The 21969-nt window shown below is 47.0% G+C and overlaps 1 protein-coding gene across 1 annotated transcript; it reads left to right on the plus strand.

The window, feature by feature from the left end:
- Positions 1 to 759: 759 nt before the first annotated feature.
- Positions 760 to 9025, plus strand: LOC115116186 (probable serpin E3). Its single transcript, XM_029644668.2, has 7 exons — positions 760 to 1050; positions 3025 to 3365; positions 5422 to 5889; positions 7497 to 7695; positions 7846 to 7946; positions 8191 to 8361; positions 8521 to 9025. The coding sequence occupies exons 2-7, from the start codon at positions 3101 to 3103 to the stop codon at positions 8571 to 8573; spliced, it is 1257 nt and encodes a 418-aa protein (XP_029500528.1). The 5' UTR covers positions 760 to 1050; positions 3025 to 3100; the 3' UTR covers positions 8574 to 9025.
- The last annotated feature ends 12944 nt before the right edge of the window (positions 9026 to 21969 follow it).

The following is a 21969-nucleotide window of genomic DNA, read 5'->3' on the forward strand; positions in this document are numbered from 1 at the left end:
ATCGTGTCCCATTCAGACCAGGGGCACTGGTCTCCCCTTATCTCCCTCTCTTCTCCTCATATTTCCATCCTGGTTTCACTATAATGAATATATAATTATTATTATTTAACTAGGCAAGTCAGTTAAGAACAAATTATTATTTTCAATGATGGCTGTTTAGGGGCAGAATGAGAGATTTATACCTTGTCAGCTCGGGGATATGAACTTGCAACCTTTCGGTTACTTTTCGGTTACTAGTCCAACGCTCTAACCACTAGGCTACCCTGCCACCCCAATATAATGATGCTTTTATCCAAAGCGACTTCTTCGTCAGGCGTGCTGTACTTTTATCTTTCTCTCAGTTTTACTCTACATATGCTCTACCGACTGAGCTACATAATACCACAAAAATAATATTTATGTTAGGGTTGATTGGGTTAGAAATGTAGTGATGATGGGTGAGATGAGTGTCCAAACAGGACTCACAAATCATTCATTTTCCAGATCATTTATATGGCACATTCCATAGTGTCTCCCAATTAGAAGTGCTGACACAGTACTTTGATGGTCAGCCTGTTGTACTCTTGTTTGGGAAATGGCTTTTGATCACCACAACAAAAGGGCAAGCTGCTTGAATAAAGGGCACTGACTGTCTTTTGTGAAAATGTGTGTGAGTCTTTTTTTCTCAGCTCGTTTTGGGATTTGCTGGTTGGTGACATGCCTCCCTCCGCCTGGCTCCTTATAGCGCCGGACCGGGCAGGGTTAGGGAGGTAGGAATTCTAGCCGAGTCGAATGGTACGGACATCGCCGACAGAGACCGCAAACACGGAGCACTCCTTTTAAACACGGTCTTATGACTAGAACCCGCTCAATCAGCTGGCTACTCAAGGAGCAGACAGGAGTAGCCAACAAACACAAGGACAGGAGAAGTGAGAGGGACATACGCGCACACAAGCTCCCCAGTGACAGCGATAGCAGACGTTTGTGGACATCGGATATTTGGCGATAACTGCCTGGAATTGGAACGGAAAACCAAAATAATTGTAGTCTTTCTCTGTACCTGTCTTCCAGGTACGTTTCTTGCAGGTGAATTATTCATGATTAGGGCCATGATAAATTATAACAGACCTATAACTGCGATGAGTTTTAACTTTTAAATGATTTCAGATCATTAAAGGTCCTTATTTGTTGTCTTCTACGGTTTACATTAGCTTGAGCTCCTTAAAATATGGATAGAATGTACAGGTTACCATAGATACAAGTTATGTCCACTTGGGAAGGAACATTTACGTTGGCTGATGTGTCAGTCGTGATCACTACAGGCTACAAATATTTATGGATTATATTGAATTATAAAACTAGTGTTTTTTAAAACTTTAACTAAATGATGCGTGCTTTTGATTGCAATTTCCAGATTTGTAACTTAGTAACAATAATAATATGGCAACTATAGTCTAATAATAATAACAACTAAACAATAATAAAATACAAACGTACATTAACGGCATAGAAAAGTTGTACAATTACTAATAGGCCTACAACTAATATAAACTACTACTACAACTACTATAAACTACTACTACAACTACTATAAACTACTACTACAACTAATATAAACTACTACTACAACTACTATAAACTACTACTACAACTACTATAAACTACTACTACAACTAATTTAAACTACTACTACAACTAATATAAACTACTACTACAACTAATATAAACTACAACTAATATAAACTACTACTACAACTAATATAAATTACTACTACAACTAATATAAACTACTACTACAACAAATATAAAATACTACTACAACTAATTTAAACCAGTACTACAACTAATACAAACTACTACTACAACTAATAAAAGCTACAACTAATATAAACTACTACTACAACTAATATAAACTACTACTACAACTAATATGAAGCACTACTACAACTAATATAAACTACTACTACAACTAATATGAAGCACTACTACAACTAATAAAAACTACTACTACAACTAATATGAAGTACTACTAAAACTAATATAAACTACTACTACAACTAATATAAACTACTACTACAACAAATATAAAATACTACTACAACTAATTTAAACCAGTACTACAACTAATATAAACTACTACTACAACTAATAAAAGCTACAACTAATATAAACTACTACTACAACTAATATAAACTACTACTACAACTAATATGAAGCACTACTACAACTAATAAAAACTACTACTACAACTAATATGAAGTACTACTACAACTACTATAAACTACTACTACAACTACTATAAACTACTACTTCAACTAATATAAAGTACTACTACAACTACTATAAACTACTACTACAACTACTATAAACTACTACTTCAACTAATATAAACTACTACTACAACTAATATAAAGTACTACTACAACTAATATAAACTACTACTACAACTACTACTCATTTTGGAAAGAGATGTTTGACGAGCAGATGTCCACATACTTTTGGTCAGGTAGTGTGCGTGTATGTATGTAGACATATATTTAATAATACTATATATATATATATATATATATATATATATATATATATAATACTGTATAATAACATTAACTCTGAATGTGGTGCAATTTCCTGGACACAAAATAGGATTAATGAATAATTGGTTCATGAGGTCTCCATTTTCTGCAGGTCAATATTTCTCTTTAATTGATTGAATTGAATAGGGATGACAGCACCCCTCAATGGTACGTGGCCTTCTATGGAAAGAGCAGGCACGTGGCGGAGCTTAGGATAAGAGAGAGCCGAGGCAGTAATTGAACAAATGTTTCAACAATTGGAAGTGTTGGTTTTACAATGAAAAGTTCTTCCACGATTCCATCAAGACCGATTGATGAAATGTATCTTACGCAACACTTGATATCATCAGGGACAGCAATGGAAATAAGTCATTGGATTTATTGTGCCGTCGCTGTCATAACGCTGCTGTGGATATGCTTGCTTTTTAAACTGGCAAATCAAATTAATACAATTGAACACCCTTCTTTGCAGTGACCTCATCACTGCGGACCCGGCCACTCTGACATCATCAGCTCTATTTTACCTTTGACCCTGCACCTCCAAGGCCATGCGTCGCCTGTCGATGACCTCACTATTCGTCTGCTTCTGGTTGGTGGGGAGCGGTCGGTGTGACGCCAGCTTTCAGGACTCCATGGGAGAGCTGCACACAGAGTTCGCCGTCAGACTCTACCAAACGCTCAAAGAGACGGAGAATAACTCCAACCTGATCGCGTCGCCGCTGAGCGTCTCGCTGTCCTTGGGTCTTCTGCAGCTGGGCGCCCGCGGCAACACGCTGGCACAACTGGAGGCGGCGCTGGGATATGACGTCAACGGTAAGACCCTCCGCCACCAGTGGCCTGTGTGATCCAGAATTTACAACCTCTGACCCCTTGGAACACACGTATGCCAGAGTTGGCATGGATTCGAATCCGACCCACTGCCCTTTGGCTCACCCTCCCCATGTTCCCCATCTTTCACAATGTACTATACTTTCAATCAAATGGAACCTATTATAAAAGGAGTGGGACTTCCCCAGAACCCACCACCAAGCAGAGCCCCTAAGAGTTCAAAAGGCATCCAGAGGAGTGCAGTAGGCTACTGGGTGGTCAGACTACTGGGTGGTCAGGGTACTGGGTGGTCAGGGTACTGGGCGGTCAGGGTACTGGGCGGTCAGGGTACTGGGTGGTAAGACTACTGGGTGGTCAGGTTACTGGGTGGTAAGACTACTGGGCGGTCAGGTTACTGGGTGGTCAGGTTACTGAGTGGTCAGGTTACTGGGTGGTCAGGTTACTGGGTGGTAAAACTACTGGGTAGTCAAGGAACTGGGTGGTCAGACTACTGGGTGGTCAGGCTACTGGGTAGTCAGGATACTGAGTGGTCAGGTTACTGGGCGGTCAGGGTACTGGGTGGTCAGGTTACTGGGTGGTCAGGTTACTGGGTGGTCAGACTACTGGGTGGTCAGACTCCTGGGTGGTCAGACTCCTGGGTGGTCAGACTACTGGGTGGTCAGGTTACTGGGTGGTAAGACTACTGGGTGGTCAGGTTACTGGGTGGTCAGACTACTGGGTGGTCAGGTTACTGGGTGGTCAGACTACTGGGTGGTCAGGTTACTGGGTGGTCAGGGTACTGGGTAGTCAGACTACTGGGCGGTCAGACTACTGGGTGGTCAGGGTACTGGGTGGTCAGACTACTGGGTGGTCAGACTACTGGGTGGTCAGGCTACTGGGTGGTCAGGGTACTGGGTGGTCAGACTACTGGGCGGTCAGGGTACTGGGTGGTCAGATTACTGGGTGGTCAGGGTACTGGGTGCTCAGACTACTGGGTGCTCAGGTTACTGGGTGTGTAGGCTTGTGTTCAAAGCCCATTACCAACACACCTTGTTCATCGAATCATGGTCTTGATGAGAAATCGATTCTAAAGCAGTTTTAGTGCTGGGGTGGAATGAAACCCTGCATTTGTTTGCATACCCCTATTACTCTCCGGGACCAGTCAGTGGGGATGGGTGCCACAGCTGTTGATTGTTGGTATAACATGCTGTGCTGGTACAAAGACAGAGCACTTTAAGTAACATCTAAGTGTGGGGTTGATTGTGCTCTCTGTTATTGTTAGTTCAAGTGTTTCTGGGTGTGTGCATACCATTCCTTTAAACTGGTGCTGGGCTATACCGTTGCTACGGGGCCCTGTGGGCCGGGTTGGCCCAGGCAAGGTAGAGTAGAGTGGTGTCTGGAGCTCTAATACCTGCCCCTGCTAATCTGATTATTCAGAGGGTAATACTGAGACTCTGGGGTCGAAAGGCCACCGTGTTACACTGCAATAGTGACAGCAGACACTAAACAAGTTCACAAGTCGTGGGAAGGACTTACTCCAGGCAGGTGTAACAGTATAACTTTAGACCGTCCCCTCGCCCATACCCGGGCGCGAACCAGGGACCCTCTGCACACATCAACAACAGTCACCCCTCGAAGCATCGTTACCCATCGCTCCACAAAAGCCGCGGCCCTTGCAGAGCAAGGGGAACTACTACTTCAAGGTCTCAGAGCAAGTGACGTCACCGATTGAAACGCTATTTAGCGAGCACCACCGCTAACTAGCTAGCCGTTTCACATCCGTTACACAGGGACATAATAACATTTTCTTTTGATTTATTTAGCATTCTTGATTGAACAACAACAAAAAAGGTGCAGGTGGTAAGGTGTCAGAGTGAAGAAAACCAAGGGTGTTTTATACATGTGGTATGGATCTGGTGCCTCAAGTAGGCCGAAATGAATTTACCAATGCAGACCTGGATTAAATTGGCTTGGCTGACACCTGGTCTCTTTTTCACTCATTGATTCTAGCGGGAACCTTTCCACTTGGCCTAGCCACTGATTCCACTTCCTGTCTCTCCAGACATGCAGGTGCAGGACTTCCTGTTGCGGTCGCAGAGGGACGTGGGTAACTCCAGTCAAGGGGTGCGGCTCCAGCAGGCCTGCGCCCTATTCATCCAGACCGGCGTCCAGCTCCTTCCTGTTTTTACCCAGCATGCAGCAGCCCTGAGCAACAGCAGTCTGGTCCGAGCCAACTTCAGTCAGCACAACCAAACCCGCAGCCAGCTGCAACAGTGGGGACGTAACCACGGCACCGTTGAGCTGCTCCAGTCCGGTGGCAGCGGGGAGCTGTTTGGGTCTGGCGAGGCCCAGGGAGAGACCTCGTTGTGGGCCAAGCGGCTGCAGATGGCCCTGGTCAACACTGTAAACTTCCGGGGAGTGTGGCAGAAACAGTTCCTCTTCACTGACACCCAGAACCTTCCCTTCACCCTGTCGGACGGCAGCACCATCAAGGTGCCCATGATGCACCAGGCCACAGAGGTCAACTTTGGTAAGTAGTAGTTTATTTTAAAGGGACCATGTGCAATTAAAAGCACAGTTCAGACAGTGAAATATGCACCAGTGTTCATTTTCACCCACAGTCCCTAGTGAGTACAGTACAGCAATAGTTTTCTGTCTGGACTTCTTTTTTGCTGTAGTTGAACTTGTCAGTTCATCCCTTACATACTTATCGATTCATTACCTACATACTTATCGATTCATTACCTACATACTTATCGATTCAACACTTACATACTTATCAATTCAACACTTACATACTTATCAATTCATTACCTACATACTTATCGATTCATTACCTACATACTTATCGATTCATTACCTACATACTTATCGATTCATTACCTACATACTTATCGATTCATTACCTACATACTTATCGATTCATTACCTACATACTTATCGATTCATTACCTACATACTTATCGATTCATTACCTACATACTTATCGATTCATTACCTACATACTTATCGATTCAACACTTACATACTTATCAATTCAACACTTACATACTTATCAATTCATTACCTACATACTTATCGATTCATTACCTACATACTTATCGATTCATTACCTACATACTTATCGATTCATTACCTACATACTTATCGATTCAACACTTACATACTTATCAATTCAACACTTACATACTTATCAATTCATTACCTACATACTTATCGATTCATTACCTACATACTTATCGATTCATTACCTACATACTTATCGATTCATTACCTACATACTTATCAATTCAACACTTACATACTTATCGATTCATTACCTACATACTTATCAATTCAACACTTACATATGTATCGATTCATTACCTACATACTTATCAATTCATTACCTACATACTTATCGATTCATTACCTACATACTTATCAATTCAACACTTACATACTTATCGATTCATTACCTACATACTTATCGATTCATTACCTACATACTTATCGATTCATTACCTACATACTTATCGATTCATTACCTACATACTTATCAATTCAACACTTACATACTTATCGGTTCATTACCTACATCCTTATCGGTTCAACACTTACATACTTGTTGGTTCATCACTTAGATACTTGTTGGTTCATCACTTAGATACTTGTTGGTTCATCACTTAGATACTTGTCAGTTCATCACTTAGATACTTGTCAGTTCATCACTTAGATACTTATCGGTTCAACACTTACATACTTGTTGGTTCATCACTTAGATACTTGTTGGTTCATCACTTAGATACTTGTCAGTTCATCACTTAGATACTTGTTGGTTCATCACTTAGATACTTGTTGGTTCATCACTTAGATACTTGTCAGTTCATCACTTAGATACTTGTCAGTTCATCACTTACATACAGTCAAATAAAATCATCAAGCACAAAACAACACAATTAGAGTTTTGATTCATAGTATAGTAGACATTGTAAAGTGTTAATGTTTAGTGCTTCTGCCTGTGCATTGCTTCCTCTCTGGAGTTTTAGCCTGGGTATCTGTAAAGCACCTTGTGACAACTGATGATGTAAAAAGGGCTTTATAAAATAAATGATTTTATTTAAAACGGTCCCTCCCTTGGTTTCCCTCTATGTGCAGGGCAGTTCCGCACCTTGTCAGACCAGAGTTACACAGTCCTGGAGCTGCCGTACCTGGGCCGCTCCCTCAGTCTGCTGGTGGCTCTGCCCAGTGACAGGAAGACACCTCTGTCCTCGCTGGAATCCCAGATAACACCCCGCGCTGTGGCCACTTGGGACACTGGCCTCCGCAGAACCAAGATGGATGTCTTCCTCCCCAGGTGCACTTTGATCTCGATATGTATTTATCTGAACTTTAGTTATACCAGGGTAGTCGCTAAATATATTTCCTAATCTTCATGGTGTCTGATCTACTGTAGCATGGCAAAACAGGTGAATGGTAGAGTAATGGACTGGCATTTTACTTACAGGTTTAAAATGCAGAGTAGGTTCAACCTGAGGTTGGTTCTGCCGTCAATGGGGGTCAGAGACGCCTTCAACCCAATGGCAGCAGACTTCACCGGCATCTCAGGTACAGTACACTCATTCAACTGCCTTATTCTGGGTTTTTATATGAGGTCCTGGTCCTAAGATCAGTTTGTGCATTTGCCTACTCCATTGTCTAGCCAATGTTTTTTTTTTTTTTGCATGATAATTCCCTAAGGAACTGGCTGTTGGCCAGCTAACAGACTGGCCCCCAGGCTAGAGAGCCATGTCATCCTCAGGACAGATGGCTGTCCAGGACTTACAGCATTGTGTTTGTTATCTCTCCACAGCAGAGGAAGGCCTGTATGTGTCAGATGCCTTTCATGAGGCCAGGATAGAGGTAACAGAGGACGGGACCAAGGCAGTGGCAGTAACCGCTATGGTGCTACTCAAACGATCCCGAGCTCCCGTCTTCAAAGCAGACAGACCTTTCTTCTTCCTCCTGCGACAAGTCAGCACAGGTAGGAGGCCTACCATACAAAAAATGGACAGATAGCTGACATGATCTGTGTGATCACTGATGTCACAGGAAAAGGAGGGCACTATTTGGGCGTTTTATTGCCGTTACAACATCACCCTGTTAGTTTGGTCTTCTATTTATCATCTCTTTCTCTCTCCAGGATCTGTTCTATTTATGGGGCGTGTGATGAATCCAGCTGAACAGGCACCCTAGGACTCCCTCAACCACCCTGGGACCCCCCAACCACCCTAGGACCCCCTCCACCACCCTAGGACCTCCTCCACCACCCTAGGACCCCCTCCACCACCCTAGGACCTCCTCCACCACCCTAGGACCCCCTCCACCACCCTAGGACCCCCTCCACCACCATAGGACCTCCTCCACCACCCTAGGACCCCCTCCACCAACCTGGGACCCCCTCCACCACCCTGGGACCCCTCCACCACCATAGGACCTCCTCCACCACCCTAGGACCCCCTCCACCAACCTGGGACCCCCTCCACCACCCTAGGACCCCTCCACCACCCTAGGACCCCCTTACCCCCTCAACCACCCTAGGACCCCCTCCACCACCCTAGGACCCCCTTACCCCCTCAACCACCCTAGGACCTCCTCCACCACCCTAGGACCCCCTCCACCACCCTAGGACCCCTCCACCAACCTGGGACCCCTCCACCACCTTAGGACCCCTCCACCACCCTAGGACCCCCTCCACCATCCTAGGACCCCCTCCACCATACCTTACCTCATATTCAACCTCAACCATTCTAAAGATCTACTTTGACTGTATATAACAATATGAATATATATATGAATAGTGTGTAAATAGTATTTTTGTTGTCTCTTGGTGTCTTTGCTATATAAAACTGTTCAATGTAACATCTTCTGTTGTTCTGTTCTATAACGGTTCTGTACTTTGTCATGTATTTGTACTCTTTATGTGGACCCCGGGAAGAGTAGCTGCTGCGTGTGCAGTAGCTAATGGGGATCCTAATAAACTAAACTACCCATATTTATTGGTGACCAACAAGAGGGTCAAGACACTTCAGGAAGAGGAACAATATTTTTGTACATTGTAAATAAAATGTTAATACTTTGTGTTTTGCACCAAAAATGTTTTGGTCCATTTTTTTCCTGCAGCTGTATTATAGGCCTTCCACTTCCTGTCTGATGCATGGTGTCACTTCCTGTCTGATGCATGGTGCCACTTCCTGTCTGATGCATGGTGCCACTTCCTGTCTGATGCATGTTGCCACTTCCTGTCTGATGCATGGTGCCACTTCCTGTCTGATGCATGGTGCCACTTCCTGTCTGATGCATGGTGTCACTTCCTGGGCTGATGAATGGTGTCACTTCCCGACTGATGCATGGTGTCACTTCCCGGGCTGATGAATGGTGTCACTTCCTGTCTGATGCATGGTGTCACTTCCCGGGCTGATGCATGGTGTCACTTCCCGGGCTGATGCATGGTGTCACTTCCTGTCTGATGCATGGTGTCACTTCCTGTCTGATGCATGGTGTCACTTCCTGTCTGATGCATGGTGTCACTTCCCTGGCTGATGAATGGTGTCACTTCCTGTCTGATGAATGTTGTCACTTCCTGTCTGATGAATGGTGTCACTTCCCGGGCTGATGCATGGTGTCACTTCCTGTCTGATGCATGGTGTCACTTCCTGTCTGATGCATGGTGTCATTTCCCGGGCTGATGAATGGTGTCACTTCCCGGCTGATGCATGGTGTCACTTCCTGTCTGATGCATGGTGTCACTTCCTGTCTGATGCATGGTGTCACTTCCCGGGCTGATGAATGGTGTCACTTCCTGTCTGATGAATGGTGTCACTTCCCGGGCTGATGCATGGTGTCACTTCCTGTCTGATGCATGGTGTCACTTCCTGTCTGATGCATGGTGCCACTTCCTGTCTGATGCATGGTGCCACTTCCTGTCTGATGCATGGTGTCACTTCCCGGGCTGATGAATGGTGTCACTTCCCGGCTGATGCATGGTGTCACGTCCCGGGCTGATGAATGGTGTCACTTCCTGTCTGATGCATGGTGTCACTTCCTGTCTGATGCATGGTGTCACTTCCCGGGTGATGCATGGTGTCACTTCCCAGCTGATGCATGGTGTCACTTCCCGGGCTGATGAATGGTGCCACTTCCTGTCTGATGCATGGTGTCACTTACCGGCTGATGCATGGTGCCAGTTCCCGGCTGATGCATTGTGCCACTTCCTGTCTGATGCATGGTGTCACTTCCCGGGCTAATGCATGGTGTCAGAGAGGATTCAGAAACTCTCACATCCACCACATTTTATTCAAACTCAAGTGATCACTGCTGTTTCCCATAGTTTGTGTGATAAAAATATATATACTGTATATCACCAGTCACATCTCCAAAGAGAAACCTCCTCAACAACATGCAAAGCCTCTCATTTCCTTGAAAGAAAGTGAAATAAAACATGATGACACTTACTGAACAACTGACGCTTTTACCTACATGGACATTCAAAATATAAAACATTATTCATGGAAATACAAAAAAAAAGGTCTTCCTTTGGGAATTCACTTTAAAATGATTCAGTAGTTTACATCTATATAGTGTATTCAAAATACTATTGTGGTCGGGTCCTCTTTACGAACAACAACAAGTACGGGAAAGACCTATGAGGGTGGGGGTATTGGACCAGAGACAGAGACCCTATGAGGGAGGGGGTATTGGACCAGAGACAGAGACCCTATGAGGGAGGGGGTATTGGACCAGAGACAGAGACCCTATGAGGGAGGGGGTATTGGACCAGAGACAGAGACCCTATGAGGGAGGGGTATTGGACCAGAGACAGAGACCCTATGAGGGAGGGGGTTGGACCAGAGACAGAGACCCTATGAGGGAGGGGGTATTGGACCAGAGACAGAGACCCTATGAGGGAGGGGGTATTGGACCAGAGACAGAGACCCTATGAGGGAGGGGGTATTGGACCAGAGACAGAGACCCTATGAGGGAGGGGGTATTGGACCAGAGACAGAGACCCTATGAGGGAGGGGTATTGGATGAGGGAGGGGGTATTGGACCAGAGACAGAGACCCTATGAGGGAGGGGGTATTGGACCAGAGACAGAGACCCTATGAGGGAGGGGTATTGGACCAGAGACAGAGACCCTATGAGGGAGGGGTATTGGACCAGAGACAGAGACCCTATGAGGGAGGGGGTATTGGACCAGAGACAGAGACCCTATGAGGGAGGGGGTATTGGACCAGAGACAGAGACCCTATGAGGGAGGGGTATTGGACCAGAGACAGAGACCCTATGAGGGAGGGGGTATTGGACCAGAGACAGAGACCCTATGAGGGAGGGGGTATTGGACCAGAGACAGAGACCCTATGAGGGAGGGGGTATTGGACCAGAGACAGAGACCCTATGAGGGAGGGGGTATTGGACCAGAGACAGAGACCCTATGAGGGAGGGGTATTGGACCAGAGACAGAGACCCTATGAGGGAGGGGTATTGGACCAGAGACAGAGACCCTATGAGGGAGGGGGTATTGGACCAGAGACAGAGACCCTATGAGGGAGGGGTATTGGACCAGAGACAGAGACCCTATGAGGGAGGGGGTATTGGACCAGAGACAGAGACCCTATGAGGGAGGGGGTATTGGACCAGAGACAGAGACCCTATGAGGGAGGGGTATTGGACCAGAGACAGAGACCCTATGAGGGAGGGGTATTGACCAGAGACAGAGACCCTATGAGGGAGGGGGTATTGGACCAGAGACAGAGACCCTATGAGGGAGGGGGTATTGGACCAGAGACAGAGACCCTATGAGGGAGGGGGTATTGGACCAGAGACAGAGACCCTATGAGGGAGGGGGTATTGGACCAGAGACAGAGACCCTATGAGGGAGGGGGTATTGACCAGAGACAGAGACCCTATGAGGGAGGGGGGGTATTGGACCAGAGACAGAGAACCTATGAGGGAGGGGGTATTGGACCAGAGACAGAGACCCTATGAGGGAGGGGGTATTGGACCAGAGACAGAGACCCTATGAGGGAGGGGGTATTGGACCAGAGACAGAGACCCTATGAGGGAGGGGGTATTGGACCAGAGACAGAGACCCTATGAGGGAGGGGTATTGGACCAGAGACAGAGACCCTATGAGGGAGGGGGTATTGGACCAGAGACAGAGACCCTATGAGGGAGGGGGTATTGGACCAGAGACAGAGACCCTATGAGGGAGGGGGTATTGGACCAGAGACAGAGACCCTATGAGGGAGGGGTATTGGACCAGAGACAGAGACCCTATGAGGGAGGGGGTATTGGACCAGAGACAGAGACCCTATGAGGGAGGGGGTATTGGACCAGAGACAGAGACCATATGAGGGAGGGGGTATTGGAACAGAGACAGAGACCCTATGAGGGAGGGGTATTGGACCAGAGACAGAGACCCTATGAGGGAGGGGGTGTTGGACCAGAGACAGAGACCATATGAGGGAGGGGGTATTGGAACAGAGACAGAGACCATATGAGGGAGGGGTATTGGAACAGAGACAGAGACCCTATGAGGGAGGGGTTATTGGACCAGAGACAGAGACCCTATGAGGGAGGGGGTATTGGACCAGAGACAGAGACCCTATGAGGGAGGGGTATTGAACCAGAGACAGAGACCCTATGAGGGAGGGGTATTGGACCAGAGACAGAGACCCTATGAGGGAGGGGGTATTGGACCAGAGACAGAGACCCTATGAGGGAGGGGTATTGGACCAGAGACAGAGACCCTATGAGGGAGGGGGTATTGGACCAGAGACAGAGACCCTATGAGGGAGGGGGTGTTGGACCAGAGACAGAGACCATATGAGGGAGGGGGTATTGGAACAGAGACAGAGACCCTATGAGGGAGGGGGTATTGGAGAGAGACCCTATAAGGGGAGGGGCACTTACCAACTTCCGGGTTGGAGCGAGCCGGTCGCATCCGCGCTTCGGTCTGCAGGTTGTATAACTTTTTCATTACATTTCATTACATTTCATTATAGTACAACGGTCTGATTTGTCTAATCTTAGCAATTTCTTCTTAGCTAGCTACATAGTCGTCGTTGTATCAAAGATAATTGCGTAATTATCGTATTTCGTCGTCTCCTATCTGCCCAACACGTTCACCGTCTACCGTAGCACTGTAGTAACTATCACACTCAACTGAACGACTTGATTAGTGTAGTGTTAGCTAGCTACTTAGTTGTCTTTGCTGTCTTCGTATCCAAGATAATTGTGTAGTTTAGAGTGTGGAGTCTTAGAGTGATAATTGCGTTATTATCGTATTTCGTCGTCCTCCTATCTGCCTAGCAGCTAGCCAGCTAGCATACGTTCACCGGCTACCGTAGCACTGTAGTAACTATCACACTCAACTGAACGACTTGATTAGTGTAGTATTAGCTAGCTACATAGTTGTCTTTGCTGTCTTCGTATCCAAGATAATTGTGTAGTTTAGAGTGTGTAGTCTTAGAGTGATTATCTTAATTCACCGAGGTTAGCTAGCCAGCTATTTTGTCGTCCTTAACGTAGGAGACACTCCTAGCTAGCCAATAGCCAGCCAACGTCTACTGAATAGAACTTTCGCATTCGGTCGCATTCCGCTTCGCTCCACAGGTAGTATCACATTTTCATTTCATTTCATTACAGTCCCAACGGTGTGATTTGTTTGATCGTAGCTAGCTACATAGCTAGCTACATAGCCGTCTTTGTTTCAAAGATAATTGTGTAGTCTAGAGCGATTTTCTAGGTTAGCTAGCCAGCTATTGTCGTTCTCCTAACGCAACGTAACGTAACCAACACTGCTAGTTAGCCAGCTAGCTCCCGAAAAGCAGCATTGTAGAAACTTCACACTCAACGGTATTGGACCAGAGACGACTTGATTAGGGTAGTGTCAACAACGCAGCTAGCCTACCCCAGCAGTACTGTATCATTTTAATCATTTTAGTCAATTAGATTCTTGCTACGTAAGCTTAACTTTCTGAACATTCGAGACGTGTAGTCCACTTGTCATTCCAATCTCCTCTGCATTAGCGTAGCCTCTTCTCTAGCCTGTCAACTATGTGTCTGTCTATCCCTGTTCTCTCCTCTCTGCACAGACCATACAAACGCTCCACACCGCATGGCCGCAGAGCCACCCTAATCTGGTGGTCCCAGCGCGCAGACCCACGTGGAGTTCCAGGTCTCCGGTAGCCTCTGGAACTGCCGATCTGCGGCCAACAAGGCAGAGTTCATCTCAGCCTATGCCTCCCTCCAGTCCCTCGACTTCTTGGCTCTGACGGAAACATGGATCACCACAGACAACACCGAGACTCCTACTGCTCTCTCTTCGTCCGCCCACGTGCTCTCGCACACCCCGAGAGCTTCTGGTCAGCGGGGTGGTGGCACCGGGATCCTCATCTCTCCCAAGTGGTCATTCTCTCTTTCTCCCCTTACCCATCTGTCTATCGCCTCCTTTGAATTCCATGCTGTCACAGTTACTAGCCCTTTCAAGCTTAACATCCTTATCATTTATCGCCCTCCAGGTTCCCTCGGAGAGTTCATCAATGAGCTTGATGCCTTGATAAGCTCCTTTCCTGAGGACGGCTCACCTCTCACAGTTCTGGGCGACTTTAACCTCCCCACGTCTACCTTTGACTCATTCCTCTCTGCCTCCTTCTTTCCACTCCTCTCCTCTTTTGACCTCACCCTCTCACCTTCCCCCCTACTCACAAGGCAGGCAATACGCTCGACCTCATCTTTACTAGATGCTGTTCCTCCACTAACCTCATTGCAACTCCTCTCCAAGTCTCCGACCACTACCTTGTATCCTTTTCCCTCTCGCTCTCATCCAACACTTCCCACACTGCCCCTACTCGGATGGTATCGCGCCGTCCCAACCTTCGCTCTCTCTCCCCCGCTACTCTCTCCTCTTCCATCCTATCATCTCTTCCCTCTGCTCAAACCTATCTCCTGATTCTGCCTCCACAACCCTCCTCTCCTCCCTTTCTGCATCCTTTGACTCTCTATGTCCCCTATCCTCCAGGCCGGCTCGGTCCTCCCCTCCCGCTCCGTGGCTCGACGACTCATTGCGAGCTCACAGAACAGGGCTCCGGGCAGCCGGCGGAAATGGAGGAAAACTCGCCTCCCTGCGGACCTGGCATCCTTTCACTCCCTCCTCTCTACATTTTCCTCCTCTGTCTCTGCTGCTAAAGCCACTTTCTACCACTCTAAATTCCAAGCATCTGCCTCTAACCCTAGGAAGCTCTTTGCCACCTTCTCCTCCCTCTTGAATCCTCCTCCCCCCCCCCTCCTCCCTCTCTGCAGATGACTTCGTCAACCATTTTGAAAAGAAGGTCGACGACATCCGATCCTCGTTTGCTAAGTCAAACGACACCGCTGGTTCTGCTCACACTGCCCTACCCTGTGCTCTGACCTCTTTCTCCCTCTCTCTCCAGATGACATCTCGCGTCTTGTGACGGCCGGCCGCCCAACAACCTGCCCGCTTGACCCTATCCCCTCCTCTCTTCTCCAGACCATCTCCGGTGACCTTCTCCCTTACCTCACCTCGCTCATCAACTCATCCCTGACCGCTGGCTACGTCCCTCCTGTCTTCAAGAGAGCGAGAGTTGCACCCCTTCTGAAAAACCTACACTCGATCCCTCCGATGTCAACAACTACAGACCAGTATCCCTTCTTTCTTTTCTCTCCAAAACTCTTGAACGTGCCGTCCTTGGCCAGCTCTCCCGCTATCTCTCTCAGAATGACCTTCTTGATCCAAATCAGTCAGGTTTCAAGACTAGTCATTCAACTGAGACTGCTCTTCTCTGTATCACGGAGGCGCTCCGCACTGCTAAAGCTAACTCTCTCTCCTCTGCTCTCATCCTTCTAGACCTATCGGCTGCCTTCGATACTGTGACCATCAGATCCTCCTCTCCACCCTCTCCGAGTTGGGCATCTCCGGCGCGGCCCACGCTGGATTGCGTCCTACCTGACAGGTCGCTCCTACCAGGTGGCGTGGCGAGAATCCGTCTCCTCACCACGTGCTCTCACCACTGGTGTCCCCCAGGGCTCTGTTCTAGGCCCTCTCCTATTCTCGCTATACACCAAGTCACTTGGCTCTGTCATAACCTCACATGGTCTCTCCTATCATTGCTATGCAGACGACACACAATTAATCTTCTCCTTTCCCCCTTCTGACGACCAGGTGGCGAATCGCATCTCTGCATGTCTGGCAGACATATCAGTGTGGATGACGGATCATCACCTCAAGCTGAACCTCGGCAAGACGGAGCTACTCTTCCTCCCGGGGAAGGACTGCCCGTTCCATGATCTCGCCATCACGGTTGACAACTCCATTGTGTCCTCGTCCCAGAGCGCTAAGAACCTTGGCGTGATCCTGGACAACACCCTGTCGTTCTCAAATAACATCAAGGCGGTGGCCCGTTCCTGTAGGTTCATGCTCTACAACATCCGCAGAGTACGACCCTGCCTCACACAGGAAGCGGCGCAGGTCCTAATCCAGGCACTTGTCATCTCCCGTCTGGATTACTGCAACTCGCTGTTGGCTGGGCTCCCTGCCTGTGCCATTAAACCCCTACAACTCATCCAGAACGCCGCAGCCCGTCTGGTGTTCAACCTTCCCAAGTTCTCTCACGTCACCCCGCTCCTCCGCTCTCTCCACTGGCTTCCAGTTGAAGTCGCATCCGCTACAAGACCATGGTGCTTGCCTACGGAGCTGTGAGGGGAACGGCACCTCAGTACCTCCAGGCTCTGATCAGGCCCTACACCCAAACAAGGGCACTGCGTTCATCCACCTCTGGCCTGCTCGCCTCCCTACCACTGAGGAAGTCCAGTTCCCGCTCAGCCCAGTCAAAACTGTTCGCTGCTCTGGCCCCCCAATGGTGGAACAAACTCCCTCACGACGCCAGGACAGCGGAGTCAATCACCACCTTCCGGAGACACCTGAAACCCCACCTCTTTAAGGAATACCTAGGATAGGATAAAGTAATCCTTCTCCCCCCCCCTTAAAAGACCTAGATGCACTATTGTAAAGTGGCTGTTCCACTGGATGTCATAAGGTGAAAGCACCAATTTGTAAGTCGCTCTGGATAAGAGCGTCTGCTAAATGACTTAAATGTTAAATGTTAAAAGGGGGATAGGCAGGGAGAATATCAAATGCTTTGCAGTAACCTGCACACATGACAGCCAGCCTAAAATCCAGGGCCTGAAGTCGACCTTAAACGTCCAGCAACACTTTAGAGAGACACACATTTAAAACACGACAGAGAGGTTAAGTTTAGGATCGCTGTAGTTAATACTAGTGGGACTGATGCTATTGCTAACCATTATGCTATTGTCCATTTCCTGTAGGAAATACTAGTGGGACTGATGCTATTGCTAACCATTATGCTATTGTCCATTTCCTGTAGGTAATACGAGTGGGACTGATGCTATTGCTAACCATTATGCTAATGTGCATTTCCTGAGGTGTGTCTACTACCTAGAGCCGTGGTTCCCAACCTTTTTTGGTTACTGTTACCACCAACTGAATTTGTCTCTGCCAGGAGTTACCCTGAAGTACACCCTCATGTACATTTTACCAGTAGGCCTTTGGTCTCAGTCTTCTGAAGTACCCCCTGTGGATAGGCCAAGTACCTCCAGGGGTCCTAGTTCCCCCGGTTGGGAACCACTGACCCAGCATATTGAGGTTTCTTGTCCGTTTCTATCTAAAAATCCAGTACTGCTAAGGTAACTGACGTGTGAGGGTTAAACCCAGTATTGCTAAGGTAACTGGCGTGTGAGGGCTAAATCTACTACTGCTAAGGTAACTGGCGTGTGAGGGCTAAATCTACTACTGCTAAGGTAACTGACGTGTGAGGGCTAAATCCAGTATTGCTAAGGTAACCGACGTGTGAGGGCTAAATCCAGTATTGCTAAGGTAACCGGCGTGTGAGGGCTAAATCCAGTATTGCTAAGGTAACTGACGTGTGAGCGCTATATCCATTATTGCTTAGATAACTAACGTGTGAGGGCTAAATCCAGTATTGCTAAGGTAACCAACGTGTGGGGGCTAAATCTTCTACTGCTAAGGTAACCAACGTGTGAGGGCTAAATCCAGTACTGCTAAGGTAACTGACGTGTGAGCGCTAAATCCAGTATTGCTAAGGTAACCGACGTGTGGGGGCTAAATCTTCCACTGATAAGGTAACTGGCGTGTGAGGGCTAAATCTACTACTGCTAAGGTAACCGACGTGTGAGGGCTAAATCCAGTACTGCTAAGGTAACCGACGTGTGAGGGCTAAATCTACTACTGCTAAGGTAACTGGCATGTGAGGGCTAAATCTACTACTGCTAAGGCAACCGACGTGTGAGGGCTAAATCCAGTATTGCGAAGGTAACTGGCGTGTGAGGGCTAAACCCAGTATTGCTTAGGGAACTGACGTGTGAGGGTTAAACCCAGTATTGCTAAGGTAACCGACGTGTGAGGGCTAAATCCAGTACTGTTAAGGTAACTGACGTGTGAGGGCTAAATCTACTACTGCTAAGGTAACTGGCGTGTGAGGGCTAAATCTACTACTGCTAAGGTAACCGACGTGTGAGGGCTAAATCTACTACTGCTAAAGTAACTGGATTGTGAGGGCTAAATCTACTACTGCTAAGGTAACTGACGTGTGAGGGCTAAATCTACTACTGCTAAGGTAACTGACGTGTGAGGGCTAAATCCAGTATTGCTAAGGTAACTGACGTGTGAGCGCTAAATCCAGTATTGTTTAGGTAACTGACGTGTGAGGGCTAAACCCAGTATTGCTAAGGTAACTGACGTGTGAGGGCTAAATCTACTACTGCTAAGGTAACTGAGGTGTGAGGGCTAAATCTACTACTGCTAAGGTAACTGACGTGTGAGGGCTAAATCCAGTATTGCTAAGGTAACCGACGTGTGAGGGCTAAATCTACTACTGCTAAGGTAACCGACGTGTGGGGGCTAAATCTACTACTGCTAAGGTAACCGACGTGTGAGGGCTAAATCCAGTATTGCTAAGGTAACTGACGTGTGAGGGCTAAATCCAGTATTGCTAAGGTAACTGACGTGTGAGGGCTAAATCTACTGCTGCTAAGATAAAACACACTTATCTACTCTTTGTAACGTTTCTGAGGTAGAATATACATCTAAAACAGATTTTTTTTAGACTGAAATCTAAACTGTGAAACACAAGCACAAAAACTTGCCTCCAGTGAAATGTGGGCTTCAGTTTGGTTGTACAGATGCAGTATAGTTTAGATGCCAAGGGCCATGCCAGGTGCAGGAAGTCAAGAGTGAGGAAGGTGGCCAACTCTTTCTATTGGTGAACACAGTAACAGAGTGTGTTTCTATTGGTGATTACAGTAAAGTAGTAGGTTTATTGGTGGAGTGGAGTGGCCTATCACAATTCTCAGGGCATTGAGACCAAACAGGGACATCCCCACATAGCAAAAATACCTCAGAGAGACAGAGACAGAGGGATGAATATAAAGAGAGAGAAATAAGGAAAGAAGACATTTCAAATGAGACAGAAAACAGCCTTTCAAAGCACTTCATGGTTACCGACGTGAGTGCTACGGGATCGGTAGTCGTTTAGGCAGGTTACCTTCGTGTTATTGGGCACAGGGACTGATACAGAAATAGTAGACAGACATACAGGATAGAGAGTCTAGTTGAACTAAACAGAGCAGAGGGGTTTTTAGTTGTAATCACGTAGTGGAGTTCAGGAGTCATGTAAAGTGACAAAGGTATAAATTGTAAACACATGCACACACACAATCTGTAAACACATGCACACACACAATCTGTAAACACATGTACCCTCATAGATATCATCCTTACCAACCTGCCTTCTAAATACACCTCTGCTAAATTGAAGTTAGTCGAAACTCAAAACAAGCAGTCAGATAGTAATACAAAGAAGGGTTTCGGGACATCCTACAATCTAAGCTAGATACCCTCAATCTCACCCAAATTATCATGGAACCTACCAGGTACAACCCTAAATCCGTAAACACATGCACCCTCATAGATATCCTTACCAACCTGCCTTCTAAATACACCTCTGCTGTCTTCAACCAGGGTCTCAGAAATCACTGCCTCATTGCCTGCCTCCGTAATGGGTCTGAGGTCAAACGACCACCCCTCATCACTGTCAAACGCTCCCTAAAACACTTCAGCGAGCAGGCCATTCTAATCGACCTGGCCCGGGTATCCTGAAAGGATATTGACCTCATCCCGTCAGAAGAGGATGCCTGGTTGTTCTTAAAAGTGCTTTCCTCACCATCTTAAATAAGCATGCCCCATTCAAAAAATGTAGAACCAGGAAAAGATATAGCCCTTGGTTCACTCCAATCTTGCCTGCCCTTGACCAGCACAAAAACATCCTGTGGCGTTCTGCATTAGCATCAAATAGCCCACGCGATATGCAACTTTTCAGGGAAGTTAGGAACCAATATACACAGGCAGTTAGGAAAGCAAAGGCTAGCTTTTTTAAACAGAAATGTGCATCCTGTAGCACAAACTCCGAAAAGTTCCGGGAAAAAAAAAAAGTCAATGGAGAATAAGAACACCTCCTCCCAGCTGCCCACTGCACTGAGAGTAGGAAACACGGCACCACCGATAAATCCATGATAATCGAGATTTTCAATAACCATTTTTTCTACGGCTGGCCATGCTTTCCAACTGGCAACCTGTACCCCGGTCAACAGCTCTGCGCCCCCCGCAGCAACTTTCCCAAGCCTCCCCATTTCTCCTTCACCCAAATCCAGATAGCTGATCTTCTGAAAGAGCTGCAAAATCTGGACCCCTACAAAACAGCTAGGCTAGACAATCTGGACACTCTCTCAAATTATCCGCCGCAATTGTTGCAACCCCTACTACTAGCCTCTCTTTCGTATCATCTGAGATCACCAAAGATTGGAAAGCTGCTGTGGTCATCCCCCTCTTCAAAGGGTGAGACACCCTAGACCCAAACTGTTACAGATCTATATCTAGCCTTCCCTGCCTTTCTAAGGTCTTCGAAAGCCAAGTTAACAAACAGATCACCGACTATTTCGAATCCCACCGTACCTTCTTCGCTATGAAATCTGGTTTCTGAGCTGGTCACCTCAGCCACACTCAAGGTCCTAAATGACATCATAACTGCCATCGATAAAAGACAGTACTGTGCAGCCGTATTCGTTGACCTGGCCAAGGCTTTCAACTGTCATTCATTGCATTCTTATTGGCAGACTCAACAGCCTTGGTTTCTCAAATGACTGCCTCGGCTGGTTCACCAACTACTTCTCAGACAGAGTTCAGTGTGTCAAATCGGAGGGCCTGTTGTCAGGACCTCTGGCAGTCTCTATGGGGGTGCCACAGGGTTCAATTCTCGGGTCGACTCTTTTCTCTGTATACATCAATGATGTCGCTCTTGCTGCTGGTGAGTCTCTGATCCACCTCTACGCAGACGACACCATTGTATACTTCTGGCCCTTCTTTGGACACTGTGTTAACAGAGAAACGAGCTTCAACTGCTCTTAAATGTAAGTGAAACTAAATGCATGCTCTTCAACCGATCGCTGCCCGCACCTGCCTGCCCGTCTAGCA

Source organism: Oncorhynchus nerka, linkage group LG3 (genome assembly GCF_034236695.1).
Source record: "Oncorhynchus nerka isolate Pitt River linkage group LG3, Oner_Uvic_2.0, whole genome shotgun sequence".
Classification (NCBI taxonomy): Eukaryota; Metazoa; Chordata; class Actinopteri; order Salmoniformes; family Salmonidae; genus Oncorhynchus; species Oncorhynchus nerka.